At 38.1% G+C, this 17680-nt stretch overlaps 1 protein-coding gene across 3 annotated transcripts; it reads right to left on the reverse strand.

Annotated features, from left to right (window-relative positions):
- Positions 1 to 1908: 1908 nt before the first annotated feature.
- RAP2C (RAP2C, member of RAS oncogene family) lies at positions 1909 to 15819 on the reverse strand. Of its 3 annotated transcripts, XM_037016929.2 has the most exons (5): positions 14289 to 14506; positions 13659 to 14177; positions 13377 to 13537; positions 10647 to 10957; positions 1909 to 2836 (listed from the first exon to the last, which is right to left on the reverse strand). In XM_037016929.2, exons 3-4 carry the CDS (start codon positions 13449 to 13451, stop codon positions 10679 to 10681), a joined length of 354 nt encoding a protein of 117 aa, XP_036872824.1. In that variant the 5' UTR covers positions 13452 to 13537; positions 13659 to 14177; positions 14289 to 14506; the 3' UTR covers positions 1909 to 2836; positions 10647 to 10678. The 3 variants fall into 3 exon arrangements, with proteins under 3 accessions (XP_036872824.1, XP_036872823.1, XP_036872822.1); XM_037016928.2 differs by lacking the exon at positions 14289 to 14506 and adding an exon at positions 15705 to 15819 and having other exon boundaries at positions 13377 to 14177; XM_037016927.2 differs by having other exon boundaries at positions 13377 to 14177; positions 14289 to 14510.
- Between the last annotated feature and the right edge of the window lie 1861 nt (positions 15820 to 17680).

Below are 17680 nucleotides of genomic sequence, written 5' to 3' on the forward strand. Positions count from 1 at the left end.
TGACTTGACTGTTGAATTTCTTAATTCATTTGGTGTTGCAAAATTTAATTAATATTGCTTAATATGGTCTGAAATTGCCTATACATCGGCAATTCTTAGCCAACAGATTTGTAGTTGGGCCACTTTCTGCATAAGGGACAAGTCATATACATTATTCTTTTTTATACATTATTTATAATTTGTGATTTATTTAAAAGTTATTCAATTCCCTACACACGCCAGTATGGTGACTAAGGACACAACTGAATGCTTAACTTGTTTAAACATGTACTACAATATACGTTATCATTTTGATAAAAAGTAGTAATTTTCAGTTATGAGGAAGATTTACAAGGTATCAAACCTAGAACAAACAGTAATACACCAAATAATTCAAGAAACCAACTTTGGTAATACAGATGTCTATTTTATTAAAAAAGTTACAAACAGGTGGATTGCAGGGTCATCTTACAAAATGACAAGAATGAAGTCTATTGGAAAAACTTTACTTTTACAAATCTTTATAGGTTATTGTTCAATGTTTGTACTTGTTACTTGAGATTTTTACCTTTCATTGATAAAGTTACAGTACATTAGATCCATAACAGTTACATGATTTGATTTGATTTTTACAGAGCCCTACTGCAGTGATTTGAACAACTCCTAAACAGATGCCATAGTAAAAACAAGATATATATTGCATTTAATATTAATTTATTATCCTAATAAGCAACTTGACATGCAATCTATGGAGGAAGCTAAAATAACTTTTGGTCCCTTTTCTTAAAATGTGCTGGAGAAACCACCTTTAAATCACTTTTCCCCTGATTCCTATGATCCTAAGTGAATTCAAGTTAAATTTGCTGCTGAGGTCAATGAGAAAAAAAACTATCCCTGGGAAAGAAATGATGTATTAAAAAAAAATTCATGTGCAGAAAGTTGAAATCATCATGATTTGATTCCCTTAAGAATTTTACACAGCTAATAAATGAACCACGTTCACTTAACTTAGTTTGAACTGTCTGGTTTTGTTTGGTATTAAAGTGAAAACTTAAATTAGGTACTTATTTCAAGAGGTTTATAAATAAGGAACACTATTTCAATTGCTTCCACCCTTAAAATCTCACCATGAAATTCAACAATCTAAGATCAAGAGTTCACTTTGAGGGAATCTGATCAGGAATCAAATTACAACACGATTTAAAAAAAGGAAATCAAAGTTTAATCAATTTCTACACAATAATTAATGGTCATGCTGACCAATAAATCACATGAATGTAGATATCACTTTATTTGAACATCACACACAATATAAATTTAAAATTGCCACACCCTTCCATAAACCATCACTGCATATATTAGAGCTTTCCTTGACAAAGTTATTGAGCTATTATTATAGATCAAAAGTATAGTTTTGGTTGTTTTGTTTTATTTAGAAGCATGTTCAAATGACTAAAGCTGGGCTCCTAAAATTGAGAACTTTGGTGCAGTAGGTGAGCTGCAGTTACTAACTTCTGCAAATTAAAAGCACACAACTAAAACCAAATACAAACCTAACAAAATACTGTCAAACTTACAAAATTTTAAAGTCACTGCTAGAAAAAGCGCTAGTTGTCATGTTGTTAAAACTGAACCAGAAGATTACTCTTTATAAGTTTCCTTTCTGTTTTTATACCTGTGTTACTGTTAAAATGTTCAAGTATTCAGACAAAATGTGCTGATTAGGTAAACAACACGGAAGGCAATGGCTATTAGAAGCACATTTGGAAAAAAAAAAGCCCAGAGACTCGGCGCTATCCTCTCTCCTGTTAACACAGATTTTTGTCTCTACTACGAACATGCTTCTTGAGAAATAACTAAAAAGCAATTTGATAGTGCAAGAAAACTTTAACAAATATTGCTTTAAACTATTACTCAGAAAGACAAATATTAAGAACTAGAAAGTATATATGATTTTATTGAATTCAATTTTACATGTGCAGAAGTCTACTAGATGTCAATTACAAGCCTGCCAGGCAAAGCTGAGCTATCTCTGTTTAGGTATACAATTAATTTACCATGGATACAATATCCCTTTTCAAAGGCATTGCTAAGTAGGTCATAACTAAATTTAGAACTTCACAGAAAGGAAAATGTTACTGCTGCAATTCTATGCTGTAAATGAGATTAACACATGTGAAAACCTAATGGAATCAAATGTTCAACTCCTGCGCTAAATGCTCTACAGTCAATTTCAAATATCAATTTTAACTTTCAGAGCAGTTAATTACAAAAACACATCACAAACTGCACTTGAAGAAAAGGGATATTCCAACCATAAAGGTAAATTGTGATCTTTAGTTTCTTTTTACAACACTGCCACACGTAAACGAAGTCTGAAACTATTAACCAACCATTTAAAGAAGAAAGATTTTACAAATAGAATGAAGCACTGGTGCGAGGTAATATACAGAAGTAACCATTTGTTTAAGGCTCAATTTTTTTCTCCATTATAACTTTCTCTTAAAAGGCATTGAGTAGGTAATACTGAGTTTGAGTATTTAATAAATACAAGTTGAGAAACTGATTAAAGAAAGCAATCAAAATATTAAAAACTAATTCTTGCATATTAGCCGTCAAAAAGAACTTAGAAAGCTACAAAAGACTGACTGATAAAGAACAGATTTTAAACATATGGTAAACGTGCTAAGCATTCCTGTTTAAGGTCGATGGATCTTGAAGGCCAAAGACCTTATGCACTTAATAAGATGTATGGCAACATGCTGTAATAGAGACAGGTTTACCAAGGCTCAGTTCTGCAACCCAGGTTGTAAAGTTCTCCAAAGCAGCATCTGTGCAAATTTCCTCTGAGTTTTATCTGCAATTGAGATAAAAATGTCATCAAAACGTAGAAATGTAGATTATAGCTTAAATTGAGAACACTGACAACAAACCTAGATGCACATGGAAGTGGTACCAGACTAACTTAAGGTGGAATTTCACTGCGTTCCCCATCAGTGTAAGTTAAAAAGTAATTTTATGTGGTCCAAAAACATCAAGCAAATTAGAAACACTGTAATGATGCACTGAATATAATTAATACTGTGTGTGACTTCTCTGGTTTATTTTTTAGAATATGGTTATACTTTATACTTACATTACACTTTATAAAATACTAAAAATGCTCTTACTGGTTTAAAAGATGGTACAGTATAAAAGTGACAAATGTTACTTGAACTTTGAATTTATCTCTTATGAGCTGACGGTATGCAAAACTTTTTCAAAATTTAGCTGTTTTGAAGACTTTAAAATAAGAAAATGTAATCCAATCAGGGTCTAGGTATTGAGCACTTACTAGGTGCCCTGACTTGTGTTGGACGCTAAGTGACAACAGTATGTCACATTTCCCACTCTAGTCTGCCCTTTGGGGACATCCCCCCAACCACAGGAACTTCTCTTATGATTGGGAATTCTCAAGCCTCTGCTTTTACAGTTGATAGACTTCTGCCCGTCTCATGAATATCAGGGAGGAAAAAATCTATCATTCAGACTTGAACTTTGCTGGATCACCAGAGCTTCTAAAGGGAGTAGAATTACATTTGTTTTTTAGTATAAAAAATAAAAATTGTTAAATAAAGCCAGAAACAAAAAATATAACAATGAAAGAATGTCAGGTAAAACCAATTTAAGATCATCTAAGGGCTCTACCAATGTTTATACATGCATAATTTTAATTTCATTTGACAGCTACACTTCTATTAGTGTTCAAAGAACCTGAAGGAACTCTTTAGTAGCAGCTAGATCATAAAAAACGATTACTTTTAAAGAACATCTCCCTACCCGTTATTGAAATTTGCCACCTAAACACATTAGGAAAAATAGAACAAAAGTCTGCTTCTTTAGAAATTGTTACAGAAACATTTTTTTCTAGTCAAAATTAAGTATTTTTTGCATTAAAGCAAATTGTTAATTAGGACACAGGTTATTTAAGCTTGGGCAAAGTGCAGTTTCCTTATCATTAAAAAAAGGTAAGAATTCTTTCCTCACAGGGTTGTAAATATCCTGTAAGGTAATATGTGGAAGTACCTTATAAAGTATGCAAATGTCAGGTTTTTTTCATTTCTCAACTATGTCATAAATTTCTAGAAGACCAGGAGTATATCTTTGATATCCAGACTAAAGATCTTTGTTTTTTAGCCTAATTTGAATTTTTCTATCTATGTGAACACAAGAAAATTTCATTATATATGCAATTTGTGGTGAAAACTTTTGATTCAGACAAGGCTTTCCTCAATTAATTTCAATTAATAAGTATTTTCAAAATAAGTTATAAAGTTTGGGATTTCAAATATTATTTGAATAGCTACACTTCTTGTAACTAGTGAAGAGTGGTAATATTTAATGATTTCATAGATCAGGAATTGTCTGAAATCAAACTGAAGAATAGTAATTATTTATTTCTTGCCAAAATGAGCATTAGGAATATAAACCAGCTTATTAACCATAATCTACATTAAGTAAAAGGTGATATAAGCATTATTTCTCACCCTCTAAAAACCTGAATTCTAACATGATCCATCCACATTCCGCAGGATGACAATACTCCAGTAAAATCAAGAGACATAGATTAATCCCAGGTCAGATCCAACAATATTAGTATGAGGCATATCATTAAGCCAAATATTAATACCAACTACTTTTCAGGAAAGTAATAAATTTAATTCTTTGCAGTAATAAATCCTGAAGCAAAAGTATGCTTTAAGCAAAAAGGATGGTCTCTCTCAGATTAGAACTTCACGGAATGTGAAATGTAAATGTTACTGCTCCGCACTGTGACAACAAAATTTTCTTAGTACTAACAACTATCATTCAGCTAAATAATAATTCCAGATGCTTTAAAGGCAGCTGGTCAAACTCATATCGTTTTTAACTCCTGGTACATCACATCCAGACAAATTGCAAAAATACAACTTGCTGTTTGTGATACAGAACACAAGTGATCCTTGTCCTCACTCTCAAGTTTCCACTAAGACACTCAACAAATCCCAATTTTGGAAGCTTCTGATCAAACTCTTGCTTAACTGGTTCCACTTTTCCAGTTTTTTTTCTAATTATATTTTGTTATGGAAGAGTACCAAAATGAAAATCCCCAACAACTGTCCAAACTTTTTGCTTGGGGAATTATGAAATAGGGTCTTCCAAGTGGGGTAAATTGGTACATGAAAGTACCAAATACAGAACTGAAAGAACAAAGACCATTATTATGTCAGCATGAAAAAAAAGGGAGATTCTTGATTCAAGACTAGCACATCCTTTCACGTGGCTACAGAATGCCTGGGATATTAACAAAGGCTCCTGAAAAGCTTAACAGTTTATCAATGTCCCGTTAGCTTAGCTGGACTTACCCTTTCTAAATGCAATGGTGTTTACTAGCATTCTTTTTAGCAAATATAAATGTGCAATAATAATTTAATTTTTTCCCATTTTTAGACATAATATTCTGGGGATTTTAACCAAATTAATTTCTTAAAAAATGGATTTCCTTTCATTCTTTTCAGTTGGCATTTCCATATACAAATTAAATATTAGTTATATTAGCTAGAATTCTGTTGATAGAGGTTATGTTTTTGTTAACTGTTTGTCTTTGTATCGTACTTTGCATAATACTCATGAAGCCTATTGAGGGGTGGAATTGGAGGACTAGGTCATTAAAAGTGATCACCTGTTATTCATTAAACAGAGCAAAACCTGAACCTATGGTACTGAATCACTGACTCGAAATGGAACCATGATTTAAGAACATGCACCCTAAAAGTTTCTGGTGGACCCAGGGTAGAGAAGAAGGGATAAGTTATTTTTCTTATGTCCTAGGCCTAAAGTCTCTAAATTTAAATTAATATGATGTTTAATTCTGAGACCTCAGGCAGTATGACCAGGTCCCCTGATAACAAGCAGCAGTGTGAACCCAATAATCTGATCCCAGCTGCCAGCTTTGAATTAGACAGGTAGGGTACTGCTCCCTGTAACTCTACATTGCTTTTTCTGAATCCAATATTCCTAAGACTGTAGCTAATCAAAGGAATCTGGATGTATGTTTTAGATAGGGTAAGTTTTTCCAACAGCTGACAGGACTCAAGCTTTTCTTAGCGGTATTATCTTCTGGATTTTAGAATTCCACTGAGAACTAATTCCACGAGGAGAATCTCCCCTGTAGTATGGCTAGAATATTTCCTTGGTGGCAATTCTCCAACTCCAGGATGCAATTTTTAAAAATTCTACTCATGGTTCACTCTAAGCCAGAGAGATAATGGAGTAAAACTGGATGGTTCATGTGCATTTCATTCTGCAATAAAAGCCTAATCTTGAGGTTAAAAGGAAGCAATTAAAGAGGAAACAGATATACAGTCATTCTAATCACCAGGCACCTTCACAACCAGAGCAGGTCTAACAAGGCACCCATCCACTCTGAACAGTCCCAAACTATTAACCTTCTGGGGGTCAGTGAAGGTCTTAGAGGGGGAGGTGGCAGAAAAGACAAGGTAACTCTGTTCTCTCCCTTCTGCTCCAGGTTCACTGCAGGTCTTTCTCATACACACAACCCTCAAAGCATGCTCCCCACTCCATTCAGGGCCACAATGCCACAGGCTCCATTTTGGCTCACCATGTGGATTAGATGACAAATAAACATTTGAAATTAGCTATTTTCCCCACTCAAAGTAGAATGCAAATTAGGGCAAGGAAAAAAAAAAACAGGTATCTATCAAACTGTAACTTCTGCAACTGAATTCCACCCGTGCTTTACTGATGATTAACATTTAACTTAGATATGAAAATGCCAGCATTTTGAAGTACACACTGTGATTTAATTTTCATGATATTCCCTTCACACTTGCTAAATCCCCAGCATATCATATCTAACTAAAAGATGGAAAAATGATTAGAAACAATTCTGATTCTATGTATTTTTTTAAAACCCTGAATATGCTAATTGATTCCAGTATGTTTAGAAATAGGCCAGTTAGACTAAAATGACATTCATAGATGGCTCAGCCTTTCGGGAGCCTTTGTTAACATCCCGGGCATTCTGCTGCCACATGAAATGATATGCTAGTCTTGAATCAGAAATCTCCCTTTTTTCTTTGGGCTGACATATATATAATGAACTGAGGGGGACATAAATAATGATCTTTGTTCTTTCAGTTTGATTCCTGGTGTTTGGTCCTAAGCACCATTTACTCTTGCAGGGAGAACCCGTTCCATCATACATGGAGAAAAATAGAGTAACATCTTGCAGGAGGCCTTCAAATCATAGTGAAGTATACCCCTTTTATTCCTGTTTTCTTTTTTTATATATAACTTTCATCAATACTGGACGAAGATATAGGAATCCTTGAGAAATGACTTTTTAAAATTCTATTTGCCAAAAGGTATTTATCAAGCTATCACATTCAAGGGATAACTTTACTGTAATTCCCACCTTTTCAGGGACTCAACAATATTTTAGGGCATTATTTTTCTCCTTTTTGGCATTCCCTGTTTGGAAATTACCTCTCCACTTCCTCTGCCCCTCAAATCATATCCATTTTTCAAGGCCTAACTTCAATGCTACTGTTCCCCAATTCCTCTACATCAGTGGTTCTTGGCCAGAGGTCATTTTGTCCCCCAGGAGATACTGGGCTATGTCTGGAGATACTCTTTTTTTTTCATAACCGGGGAGGTGTGGGGTACACTACTGGGAGCACTATAGTAGGTAGAGGCTAGGGACGCTGCTAAATATCCTTCAATAGACAGGACAGCCCCCTAAAGCAAAGAGCTGAGAATGTTGAGAAACCTGCTCCAACTGGATGTGGTCTCTCCTTTCCCTGAACCCCCACAGCACTGTGCTTTACGTCTTTTATGTTATTATGAGATTAATAAAACACCCATTATTCTCAACAATTTGGTATATCCAAACAGCCGACTGTCAATTATTTACACCAATACAGAGAGAGGAGCTGAGATGTACTTAATAAAAGCAAAACAGGGCTGCAACACTGACCTGGGTTTCTATTACACTGCTGCTGCAGAGTAAAGAAACCCTTGACAGCGCTTGATGGCAGGCTCCTCGGGTCAGTAAGGAAACCAGCCATGAAAGCAGCACATAAAAAACCTGGCCTTGTCTCCAAACGTACCCTGAGATTACTGCCAGTGGGAGGATGAGAGATGGGGAAACAATCTTGGGAGCCATGCAGATAAACAGGTGTTGGGCAAGAGACTGGTGACCCAAACTGAACGCTGGTAAGAAATAAATGTGAGGAATTATCAGAAGCAATTCTTAGAGCACAATAAATTTTCCCTTTCAATTACGAGCAACCAATTTACAATAATCACAGTCCTTCTGACTTACTTGAGCCTTATTATTTCTAACTTGGACAAGGTCCTCTTCTAAATGTTAAGGACACACATTTTTTCAAATCACCTTTACTTTATCAAAATTTGATCTTCAGTCTAGATATGAGGCCAAAAGACTTCAGAGCTCAGGACTCAAGCTACAAAATTCAGAATCTGTCACCTATTATTTTAGATAAATAGTAAGCAAGGACAACCACAAACTTTACAGGTCTCAGTTTACAGATTCCCATATACATCCATTTAATCTTATTCGATGTCAGGAAAAAAATATATAGTGTGCTTTGTTGTAAATGATCTTGGACAGGGAATTCCCTTTATACTTTCAGAAATTCAGCTGATGAGATTTTTTCCCAAGGCTCACACCTTCAATTGTGTATTCTGCTTACAAAAATGAAAACCAAACTACACAGGCAACTTGACCCATAATAAAAAATGAGCAATTATTGGTATTAATGTTTTCTGATTTTTAGTACATTAAAAAAAACATAAACATTGTCTTGAGGTATAAAATAATCTATTCATTTCTATAAGTAACAAAATGGATTAAAAATAATTTAGATCATGGAAGTCATAAAATGAAATATTAGAAGTAACTCAGAATTCTAAGATTTAAAAACAGCTTTAGAAATTATCCATTTGCCAATATGACTGAGACAATCAGTTCTCCCTACATGTATGAAACCAATTTTATTCAGTTTACTTCCTATAGCTGCCTACATTAACGATGAAAAGAAAATTGGAAGTATTTTGGGGGAGCTGGTTAACTTTTTATAAAGATGATGAAATGAAAACATACATATTTATGTCATTTGCCCAGTTAAAAGTATCAGAGAAATAGAGCATAATGGTAAAGACACAATCACCATACAGAACTTGTTCAAACTTGAGGCTGGCTTATAAGAGGAGAGATTACACAAGCAAGAGCATGGGACTCAATCATCTAACGTTCCCCGGTACCTGTCTCAAAAAACTATACTTCAAGTGCGAGAAAACATATGCTGGACTATAGTCTGAAGAACGAGGTTTTAAGGTAACAGATATAGCAAGGTATAACAAAATAACTGTCTTTTCATCATATTCTAGTATGCTAAAAAACTGATGAGTAAAAGCATTTTGAATAAAGCACTGTTGTCATCCTTCATTTTCAAAGATGACACTACCTGACATGAAATCTTGTCAGAAAAGATAAATTAGGGACGTTAGTCTACACTCCAGGGAGCACATATAAAGCCAAACCTTTGATTAGGAATCATCACTGCGATCTGAAATGCCTGTTGCCATTTGCAACACTGCCTCCTAGACTTGAGGTCAGTCTTAGCTCAAAACAATCAATTCTATTCCTGATATTGTCAGGCTAGCCTGCCATTTGCTGTGGTTTCTCAGTCATCCAGGATATTGGCTGTTTTATCTTACTATCTAAGTATTACTGCCTATCTGCCCAATTACAATCTAGATGAAAAGATCATGATATGAATAAAATAATTTCATTAAAAATGCTCAGCAAGTTTTATATAACCTTAATTTTATCAAAAACTCATTCCCTGAAAAACACTGTTACGAAGTTATCACTTCATTCAATGAAAGGTTTGAAGGTTTTGTTATTGTCCTTATTAAACTCCATTATTTATTATTATTAAACTGAATAAAAATGTTTGCTGGGCTTGGGTTTGCTCCTTCTAACACATCACAGATGATTTTACCAGATTCTCATCTGGACCATGTATTCATAATGAAGTTAAGGTATGCCGTGGCACTATAATTTGTTTTTATCAGAGGTCACTTAAGTCCGTTAAGTGCAAAGTACAGATGAACTTGATTAAATAATCATCCTGTTAAATCAAGCACTTGGGTGATTAGTAAACTGATGATTTTAATTATAGCAGCTCTCTGGCCCAGGATAGGAAAATGTAGAAAACACTAATCATCTTTTGAGATTATTATTGGATGCTCTTCTGTGCATTTTGGAAGCTAAATCACCAAAACAGGGAAATAGTATATTATCCTTTAACTCGCCCCACCCCAAAGGAATGTGTCATCGGAGAGAAAGAGAAGAACATTAAGTCACTTCAAAAAATAAATCTGGGTGACAGCATTGCAGGCAGTTTCGTACTGCCTGCCATTCTTTTAGCTTAACTGTATTTTTTTTTCTGCTTTGAATGCTATTTCGTGCTAAGGGAAGTGTTATTTTAAGAACAAAGAAATTTAAGGCAGCACACTGTGTGTTAATATTAACCAGCTTTTTGATACACTTGATCAAAAACACAACACTGGCTCATAAGGTTCCATTAACAACTAACCTGCTCGGTATGGCCATGATTGAGGTTCTTTTTTACTGGACAACGCAAGTTGTACAACACTGGTCTTGCTTCTCCGGCAGGGATGAATAGTTCATTTGCCTGACGATCTCAGCAAAAAGTTCATCCACCATTGATTTACTTTTTGCTGACGTCTCCATGAAAGGACAGCCCCATTCTTGAGCCAGAGCTCTGCCTTCTGAAGACATAACCTCTCTTTCTGGTTCCAGATCCACTTTATTTCCTACTAGGATTAGTGGGACTTTTTCATATCTCTTCACTCTGACAATCTGATCTCTCATTGGCTTGATATCCTATTCAAACAATCACAAAGAGAAAAAAATTATGCTGTTGGCATAATCATAACAGAAGTATTACAATAGCACAAGAAGTCATCTCTTAGTGAGTATACAAAGCTGAATCAAAAATAAAACCACACACCCAAGTAGAAAATTGTCATTTTTTCCATTGAAGGAGGAACTAGATAATTTACACAGACCCTACCTGCTGGGTTTCTGTCAAGAATATAAAATGTAGTTTGCACACTAACCTTAAGATTCATTGAATCACTCATTTCCTTCAGTCTATACTGATTTAAAAGGCAAATTCCTAAATATGATGAGTCCATTTGTACAGAAGGATGTCTGGCCATCTCCTTAAACCTGCTGGCTTGTCATCACTCCCTGAAGCACCTGTTATCCTAGCAGGGCACTGCAGGATCTATGCATTCCTAGCCATTAGCAAGAGTGCCTGAAAGGACGCGTTTTAGCGGGGAACAAAAACACTGTCCTGCCTAGAAGACCAAAGTTAAAAACAGATTCATACACTTAAATGTTTCCATTTTAAATTTAATGGTACACCTTTATCCTGGTAAAATCAAACACCTTAAAATACACTAGAAACTATTGTAACAGTGTGCAGTTCCTGGAAGAGACAATGCACTGGAGAGTCTGGGAGGGAAGCAGTCATACGTTCTTTGCCTACATTCGGTTTTACAACTTGAATTTTCTCCCAAGTGTATTATTTTTTTCTAAGTAATTACTATTAATTACAAAAGATAAGAGCCTTAGCAATTCTCTGGTAGCATCAACTTTCAGAGGGGCTACTGGCGTAAGACAGTATTATAGATTAAATACTAACATTACAATTTTTAATCTTTCATAGCTTAAAAGGTTTGACTTAAATATAAAACATGTTTAATTTGAATAGTTACAATAAACAGGACATTCACACACAGGATGAAGGAAAAACAGGACTGTGGACATTTACAAAAACAGTTATTTGATATTTTCAGCAATTTTGTTTGATCATTCAGTTTTCTAGGTTAGGTTTGTTTTTCCCTGTGTCCTTACAGAAATACAAGTCAGGTAAGAATCCAAACTTAATGGCATTTGGGCTTAAGAGTTTAAGTCTCTCTTGAAATAATGGCAGTTCTTCACTCCCTATTTATGACTATCACAGAAGTAGATATAATGAAAATCGTATGAAAAATACTTCAAAAGACTTCCAGTTTCAAGAGAGTCAGCTAATAGAATAACAAATCTGAGGATCCTTTGGAAGAAAATGTCAAATAGCACCGTTAGTACTTTAGTACTTTCTGGGGAAAAATGCTTTTATGATTCTATTGTTTTGGAATTTAAGCCTACATAAAATGAACTTTAATTTGGTCACAATAACTTTGATTACCCAGAATTTACCATCATTAAAAGAAAACAAATCCTGAAGTTGCTATATCTGGTTACAGAAAAGTTCGCTATAGTACTTTAAATACTAAGAAAGGTGAAATTAGCACGTTGTATTGGCTAAAGCACTTAATGTCTCTTAAGTACACAACATTGAGTGCATATCTTTAAATGCAGAAAAAATATCCATTTCCTAAATCAATGGAGGTCAATATAACGGGTCAATATGAGGTTATTTATTTTCAAGGAATAAATAGCAACACTTACTGCTTCTCAAAATAATATTAAACCTTCAGTCTGTCTCCCAGTTAAGGACAGGACAGATTTTTCTGAAGACCACCTCTAGTTTGACCACCCAGTGGGGTTAGAAATCTGCACTTGTTCAGTGTTCCCAGATCCACATATTTTCTAAAAATTTAGTCAGTGTTATCAGAAACAACTTAGATCAATTGCAGGAGAGTCATTCTAGATTTTTGTTTGTTATTAATTCTAGGTACTAGTCTTTTCAACTAGTAATCTTTCATACGCCTCAAGTAAGAAAATGCCTAGAAGGCAGGTTCACTTCTTCATCTTGCAGCACTAAGATGAGTGAATCTGGTTGAGAAACTTGGGTGAGAACAGAGGAGAGGGACAAGGCAGAAATAGAGGAGTTATCTATGCAAGAGATAATCGGGCTCCACATAATTTTCCTTCCCCAGGGCTCTACTTACCTGAGATTAGCTGCTAAATGTCGTTTTGTCGAGGATATATACTTGTTGAAATGAACAAGCAACTTCAGAGAGTTCTATTCCAGGCTAAACATACACTAACCTGTTTCTTCGTCACTTTTCTTTGATTTAAAAATAACTTTAAAAAATGTGTTGACGGTTACTTCAGTACTCTCTACAGAAACAATCCGATACTTTTCGGTGCCAGGAGTAACCTCAAAAATGTGCCATGTCTAACTTTCAAAAGCAAAACATAGTCATTAACGCACGGTTCAAGCCAACCAGAAGTAAACGGAGGATTACCACACCCCCTTCGAACAAATTACAAGATTTGGTTTGGTTACCTGAAAAGACTGTTGATTAACCAGACTATAAACCAGGATGAAACCTTGGCCGTTTTTGATGTAGAGATCTCTCATGGAGGCAAACTGCTCAGTTCCTGCGGTGTCCAAAATTTCCAGCACGGAGGGGGAAGAGTCCACTTCGATCTCTTTGCGGTAGAAATCTTCAATGGTGGGGTCATATTTCTCAATGAAAGTCCCAGTGACAAACTGCACAGTAAGGGCAGATTTGCCAACCCCTCCGCTCCCTAACACCACTACCTTGTATTCCCTCATGAGTCTCACCTTCACCAACTCCTACCAGAGGGAGGGAAAATAACGCCCCGCTCGCTGCAGCGCGCTCGGGGAGGCGGAAGGTGGGCGGAAATCGGCGAACTGGAGAGGAGAGTGCGGAGAAGCAGAGGGCCAGACGGGGGAAGAAGAGGAAGTTAAAGGAGGGGGAGGGGAAAGAGCGAAGTGTCGAGTGGGTGGGGAAGGGATGGTAATGCCCTTCCTATAGGAACCGAAGCCCCGGCAAGGGGCGTGGGGAGGAGAGCGAGCCCGGAGAAGCCCGGCGAGGGCGGGGAGATGCGACGCGCCCCCCGGAGGGCCGGGGTTGGGGCCGCGGAATCGGGGCCCCTGCGCGCGTCGGAGGAGCCCGCAGCCCGGGGCTGCCTGGCACTCCTCCCCCCCCCTGCACACAAAGGGGCCCAGAGACCCCGCTTCCTGCTCGCGCCGCTGAGCCGGCCCGGCCTGTGGGGCTCCGCTCCAGTCACTGCCTCCGGGCGGGTCTCTGGGCCGCGGCTTCTGCGGGCGTCGTCCGGCCTGCGACGGAGGAGAGGGGCGCACGTCACCCGCCCGCCCCGAGCGAGCAGCCCCGCTGCCGCCTGCCTCAGCTCCCACCCGGCCCGGGCTTCGGCCAGCGCCGCCGCTTACCCTGCCGTCCGCACCCGCCCGGCCGCCCGGGAGGATCTGTCACGCCAAGGCCATGGCCAGCGCCCGGCTCCTCGGTCTCTCCGCCGCCCCAGCGCCGCTGATCGCACAGGGGAGAGGGGCGGGGGCCGTCCAGCTGCGGCGGAGGCCACTCCAGGCGAACTCACCTCTTTTATTTCTCACCCACCCCCCACCCCCCCCAGCGCACACCCGGAAGGGTTTCCCTGACACACTGGCTGAGGTGCCCCAGTTCCCTGAGACGGGACGGGATCACTTCCGGTGGGGAAAGTCCCACCTCTTCGAGGCGAGCCGGGTGGCGCTGGGGCCGCGCCCTGCTGAGCGACACGGCCGGGGACGGTTTCGGGCCGGGGCTACGGCCTTGGCAAACGGCCTCTCGGAGAACCTCCAGCGTCCATCCTTTCCCCGCCCGTCCGCTCCCCCGCGGCTGCTGCTGCTGCTGACAGTCCCACCCCCAAACCCGTTGAAGTCCCTCCGCGGCACGGCGGCCCCCAGCCGGGCCTGAGGTCTGATCTCCTCGTCGGCCGGTGCACTGCAGCCAGTAAGAGCCTAACCACCGGGAGAACGCTGTATCTCCCTGGACTAGAAGTGGCAGGGAAAATAGAACACCTAAGAAAGTTCATTCTCTTTGCTGATATTTCTTGCCCTTGATATTTCTTTGGAAACACGTGCAGACTACCCTTAAGACTTCACTATTGCTCTGATGTCGTTGTGATGTTGTTTTACGTATCTGGCAAATCTGCCTTGACTCCACCAGCAAATGCCTTACTCATTTCTTTCGTCTCACCAGGCTCAAAAACAACAAGATTAGAAACAGACTTCATGGTACTCTAACTCAGCTTTGCCCCTTTTTCATTCCAACTACCGCACAGCAGGAAAGGTAACCAATATTCAGAGAATAGTTGATTGGAAATTGTTTAGGCCTGCAGACTAACTTTTCTAATTTTTCATTATCTGCATGCACAGGAGTTTGCAAGGGTGGCTCTTCCACGTTGAAGTTTGTTTTTACAGCCATCCTTCATACTCCTTGAAATTCAAAAGCAAACGACTGGCATTAAACAGTAAGCTTCTATTTTTAGATAAAATTGTTACTTCTTACATACCTCACTCGGCCAACTTTCTATTTGTAAACTTTGTGTCAGATCCACAGGGCCCCAAGGCCAGAAGGCTAGTTTATATTTTAGGCATGTCACTCCCTTTTTGATTGAAGCATGCATCCAAAAACCTGAGAGACTCAGTGGCCAGTCAAGTTAAATTGTCTCCAAATTCCCTTACTTGCAAGCCCTAATGGCCAGACTGTATAAAAAGAGATTTTAATTGCTAGGCATTAGAAAGCAGACAAATCACAAAAGTGTGAAGTCCTACTGTGTCTCTCCCTGAGTACTCCCCAGTGACACTTACAGTATCCAAAGAACAGTTTAGTTCAATTGCTTCTCGGCCTAGGACGGGTGCAATCTGTCCCGCGAAGTCCCCAGCTCTGGCTCCAGCTGGCCTGAGTCCCGCCTGATATTTGAAGCGCTGCCCTCTACTGGAAGAGGTTCTATGAGTTATGACCTATGAGTCTCCCCATAGGTCACTGCTCTTTCCACACGTGCTGTTGCCTGATTTGGAGCTCTGTTGCCCATCTCCCTGTCTAGCTGTCTCCAGACTGTCTGGTGGAACCCCCCAGGCCTGCTTGTGAGTGAGTCTGGAAATTCTTCTTCTGATCCAGCAATCAGTGTTGAGGAATCATAGCAAGTTTCTATTCTATTATGAAACTGTCAAAACAGGGAGATCTTCTTTTTCAGGTCATCCCACCTGTTGGCAACTCTAATATCTCTGAATGTGCTGGCCAAAGTGTTTTGGAGAGTTTTTTGTTTCTCCACATAATGGAACATACACCTCCCCTCAGTATTGAGTCCAGTTGGTCACTCGCAACTACAGAGTTGACAAATGTCACACTCAGTCTTAAGACCCTTCTAAACTTTCTTGGAAAGGGGATTCATTAGAGCAGAATTTAGGAAAGCAAACAGTTGGAAGTAACTTAAGTGCCCCTCAATGGACGATTTAAAAGAAATAATGTGTGTATGTATCTTCACAAAATGGGATCTATGCAGCTATTAAATAGAGAAAAGTATATTTGTAAATGTTGATACAAAAAGATGGTCAAGATAGTGTAAGGCTGAAAAAAAGCAAGATACTTTTAACAAATATGTAGTTGCTTCCATTTATGTAAAGTATGTGGGAATGTGTGTGATACATAGTTATATAGCCATTAAAATATGAAACATTCATTATTGGTGAGGAGTATTATGGAAGGACTTTCATATCTCCATAACATTTCAATTTGTAAACAGTGATCAGGTATTTTGGGGAGAAAGGGGAATAAATATATTTTATAATATTTTTAAAGGGGAAAAAAAAGAAAGTTGTTGATCATCACTTCCTCAAAAAACAACGCCCTGTCTAGGGGTCAGTGAAGAGGTCAGCCCAATTTAAACAAACACCCTCCCACTGCCCATTTTCTCCCCAAACATCTCTATACTTAGAGAAGTATTTTCACGTACATTATCTCATTAGAGTCCAGTTGTTCACCAATTTACTTTTATTAGGCGATGAGAGTAGAAAGACCAATTAGAAGGGCATAGCCTAGCAGTTGAGTGTTAAGCGCTCTGAACTGAGGCAGACAAGCATTTAAACTGCAGCTCCCCCACCTCCTAGCTGTGGAACTTCAAACAAGTGATTTCATCTGTCTGAGCCTCTAATGCTTCATCTGTAAAAGGGAGCTAATTATTTAATGTGAGAATTTAATGAAGTATTATATGCAAAATGTTTAGCACAGCATCTTGCCCATTATGAACCTTCAATAATGCTAGCTATTTGGTTTTTATTTAAAAGATTAATAAAGTGCTATTAAAAAAATAGTAAACATAGGAAAACAAAACTTAAGACGACCAAATACCTCCAAATGGTACAAAAATAATTCAGTTACTATTTCTAAACGTGTTTATTGTTAAAAGCTTCTTGTGTTTCCTTTCAGGGGAAAAAAAGTGATATGTTAGTAGATCCATCAATCCATCTTGTATATATATTTTTTAAATTACTACAAAAGTAATCTTACTATACATACCATTCTGTGCCTTGCTTCTTTTCACTTACTGTATCTTGATGATTTCATTTCAGAACAGAGAGATCTATTTCATGTTTTTTTAATGCCTAAACCATGATTTAGTTAAGCAGTTCCCTATTGGACACTGGTTGCTTCTAGTTCTTTACACAGAACATATTCCACATATATTCTGGCAACCACTCTTAAGAGGGAATTTCCAATAGCTCAGTAATTGAAATAAAGGGTAATCGCATTTAAAATTCTTCTGGTAAATATTGCCAAATCGTTC

The sequence above is a fragment of the Manis javanica genome, chromosome X, assembly GCF_040802235.1.
Source record: "Manis javanica isolate MJ-LG chromosome X, MJ_LKY, whole genome shotgun sequence".
Classification (NCBI taxonomy): Eukaryota; Metazoa; Chordata; class Mammalia; order Pholidota; family Manidae; genus Manis; species Manis javanica.

What these genes read in the sequence shown, in the direction of transcription:
- RAP2C (XM_037016928.2), bottom strand. Translation starts at nt 13,649, where the DNA reads ATGAGGGAATACAAGGTAGTGGTGTTAGGGAGCGGAGGGGTTGGCAAA. An exon ending in TTAATCAACAGTCTTTTCAG is followed by an intron (nt 10,958 to 13,376) that starts GTAACCAAACCA and finishes TTGTTTGAATAG; the next exon opens with GATATCAAGCCAATGAGAGA.